At 38.1% G+C, this 3,477-nt stretch overlaps 1 protein-coding gene across 1 annotated transcript; it reads left to right on the forward strand.

Moving 5' to 3' along the window:
• Window positions 1-116: 116 nt before the first annotated feature.
• LOC110036221 (trifunctional UDP-glucose 4,6-dehydratase/UDP-4-keto-6-deoxy-D-glucose 3,5-epimerase/UDP-4-keto-L-rhamnose-reductase RHM1-like) lies at window positions 117-3,477 on the forward strand (the record flags this gene model as incomplete). The annotated part of the gene is given in 3 exon segments (XM_020740615.1): window positions 117-294; window positions 2,077-2,748; window positions 2,750-3,477. Coding segments are annotated over 2 exon segments (1,340 nt in total), but the record flags the coding sequence as incomplete, so codon positions are not given.

A 3,477-nucleotide genomic window follows, 5' to 3' on the forward strand; every position in this document is an offset into this window, starting at 1 on the left:
TATATATATATTTTTTTTTTTTTCTACCATGAAACCTATATATATATATATATATATGCAGGCATTATTATTTTTTTACGTTTTGGAATCGTCTACCGCTTCCTTCCAATATATATGCCCATTCATCTTCTCGCTCTCTCTCTGTCTACTTAGAACGGGTTGGGAGGAAATTGGAGCTCGGCGATAAATCTGTTGGCAATCGATCCGTCTCTTCGGTGAAATCAGGCTTAATTCTTTCCCTCGGACTCAAGAGAGAGTCGGCTGCTCTCTTCATTCGTGTGGTACATTTTGATCGTGAGTGTTTCTTGTTCTTCCCTGTCGACCGTTTATGTTGTAGATCACGAGATTCTTGAGTTTATTTCTCGCATCTTTTTCATCTATGTAGGGATCCGTGCGGTTTTTAATCGTTCTCTGAGTCTTGCTCTGTTTATCCTTTATTTTATTTTTTCCGGATTCTAGAAATTTTTTGAAGACAACGCGTTTTTATATTGATTTTTTTTTTTTTTTTTGTGAAATTGATTTTGAATTGGGGATTGGAAAGGGAGAGTAGGTTTTTCTCAGATTTGTTGGGAAAATGAGATAGAAATTTGATTGCGGTATGCTTGATCTTGAAAAGAGAAGTCTCCTTTCTGTTTTGTTTATCTGAAGTTCATGGATTTATCCTTTATCTGCAGTTGGAACTCTTTTTTAGAATTCATGCATTCATCGACATTGTTAATCAATGAATTTTAAAAAAATTACTTAAAATAAAATTGAATTAGATCCACAAACCTGCCAATCTCTTCCCCTCTCCCGGTTTCGTCGGACCTATCGTCTTAGTGACCGAGCCCTCGTGATACAGTTGCGATTTGATCTAGCTGGGAAGGCCACGACGAGATCTTGGCGTACAGAGACCACCGAAACTCACATCTTTCTCCTCCTTCCGCTCCGCTTCTACCCGAAACCATTGAGGAAGATCACCCTCGTCTTTGCGTTCCAGGTTAAATCCTGCTCTAAATCCGCCTAACAGTTGGATTTAGTAACCGTCTGGAAAGATTTAGTTTAAATCCAAGTTAAATCCTGCTCAAAATCCGTTACCAGACAGCCCCTTAGTATGATTTCATTCATGTTTCTCTTAAATACAAAATGTGTTAGGGGCGCAGTGGATCTCAATGAGCTTGTTCTATTCATGTCTTCAGATGAATCCATTGTTACTTTTGCAACAGTTTTGAAATGAAATTAGACTTTTGTTATACAACTTTAACGCTTTCTTTTTTTCTTGTTCAGTGCTTACTGGTTTGATACGATTTCATTCAAGATAAACATTTGAGATGCCACAAACATTTGGTTATATTATAAGAAATTCCACCAACATTTTTTCTAGATTCTGGTTATATATCTATTCGGAATCAGTTTGTTGGATCCTCTGAAAGACCTTTTTGATAATTAAGGTAGGGAACACTAGGATTCATTTGACTACATGTTTTTTCAATGGAGCTTTTATTGGTTGGGGAGGTGCTCGCATATTGATAGAAAACCAGTCGGATATCTAGCATATTGATAGAAAACCAGTTGGATATCCAAAAAATAATCTAGGATAAATTTCTTGTGCGCTTGATGAATATTGTATATCATAATGCAAGTGAATTTGTTTTTTAAGAAAAAAAAATGATGCATTTTCAGTTGAAAGCATCATGCAACAGTCCATTTCTTCAGCATATTTGATCAATCACCTCATGCTCAGAAAAGTTAAAAATATTATTTTGTTCTACATTTTTATCATTCATCTTCTCTTAATTTATAATTCTTTTGGTTTATTTGGATTAGTAATCATGTACACGAGATATGCAAAAGATGAAAACCAGATCAACACATAAGATTCCATTTCTATATCAAAATGGCTCATTTGGGATTTTTTAGATAGCAATAATGTTTTAAAAAAAGGCATTTCTTTTCACGTGTTTTATTTGAGACAAAAATAGCTTTATTTTTTACTTTACAGTGTATGTAAATCCCCACCTTTTTTTTTTCTCAAAAAACAAAAATTTCTATTTCTATTCTGCATTTTCATTCTCTAAATCTAAAATTTCTTTGCAGGAGTTTGGTTCCGCACTCTGAGTTTGAAATACTTGGATCTAATTCAGCAACCAGAAAGCAATGGAATCCTATAAGCCTAAAAGCATCCTCATTACCGGAGCTGCTGGTTTCATCGCATCACATGTTGCTAACAGGCTCATCCGCAACTACCCCGATTACAAAATTGTGGTCCTCGACAAACTCGACTACTGCTCCAACCTTAAAAACCTTTCCCCTTCTGGATATTCCCCCAACTTGAAGTTTGTTAAGGGTGACATCGCCAGTGCTGATCTTCTCCACTACCTTCTCATCACGGAGTCCATCGACACAATAATGCACTTCGCTGCTCAAACTCACGTCGACAATTCTTTTGGCAACTCCTTTGAGTTCACTAAAAACAACATCTATGGAACTCATGTTCTGCTTGAGGCATGCAAGGTCTCCGGTCAAATAAGGAGATTTATCCATGTCAGTACAGACGAAGTTTATGGGGAAACCGATGAGAATGCAATTGTTGGCAACCATGAAGCCTCTCAGCTCCTCCCTACGAACCCGTATTCTGCCACCAAAGCCGGAGCTGAAATGCTTGTGATGGCTTATGGAAGGTCCTATGGCTTACCCGTCATAACCACTCGTGGTAACAATGTCTACGGACCAAATCAATTTCCGGAAAAGTTGATTCCAAAGTTTATCCTTCAAGTTCATGCTTCTAGCAATGAGAGGACAAATCCTTCCGATTCATGGAGACGGTTCGAACGTTCGAAGCTACCTCTATTGTGAGGACGTTGCCGAGGCTTTTGAGGTTATTCTTCATAGAGGGGAGATCGGCCATGTTTATAATATTGGGACAAAGAAAGAGAGGAGGGTGATTGATGTAGCAAAAGATATCTGTAAGCTTTTCGCGCGGGATACCACCACTGCAATTAAGTTCGTCGACAACAGGCCATTTAATGACCAAAGATACTTTTTAGATGATCAGAAGCTAAAAATTTTGGGTTGGTCAGAAAGAACTACTTGGGAAGAGGGTCTGAAAAAGACTATGGATTGGTACACAAACAATCCAGATTGGTGGGGAGATGTCTCAGGAGCGCTTTTACCACATCCAAGAATGCTAATGATGCCGGGCACTGAAAGACATTCTGATGGCCCTGAAGTGATAATAAAGAGCATGTTGTCTCCGCCAAACAATATTAACATTCCAAGCCAATTGATAACACCACCTGTCTCAAAAACCTCATCTTTTGGTATCAAAACACAGTTTTTGAAGTTTTTGATATACGGCAAAACCGGATGGATCGGCGGACTTCTCGGGAAGATATGTGAGAAGCAATTGATACCGTTCGAGTACGGAAAAGGTAGATTAGAAGATCGATCCCAGCTCCAATCGGATATTCATAATGTGAAGCCGACACATGTTTTCAA

This window comes from Phalaenopsis equestris, unplaced genomic scaffold (assembly GCF_001263595.1).
Source record: "Phalaenopsis equestris unplaced genomic scaffold, ASM126359v1 Scaffold203980, whole genome shotgun sequence".
Lineage (NCBI taxonomy): Eukaryota > Viridiplantae > Streptophyta > Magnoliopsida > Asparagales > Orchidaceae > Phalaenopsis > Phalaenopsis equestris.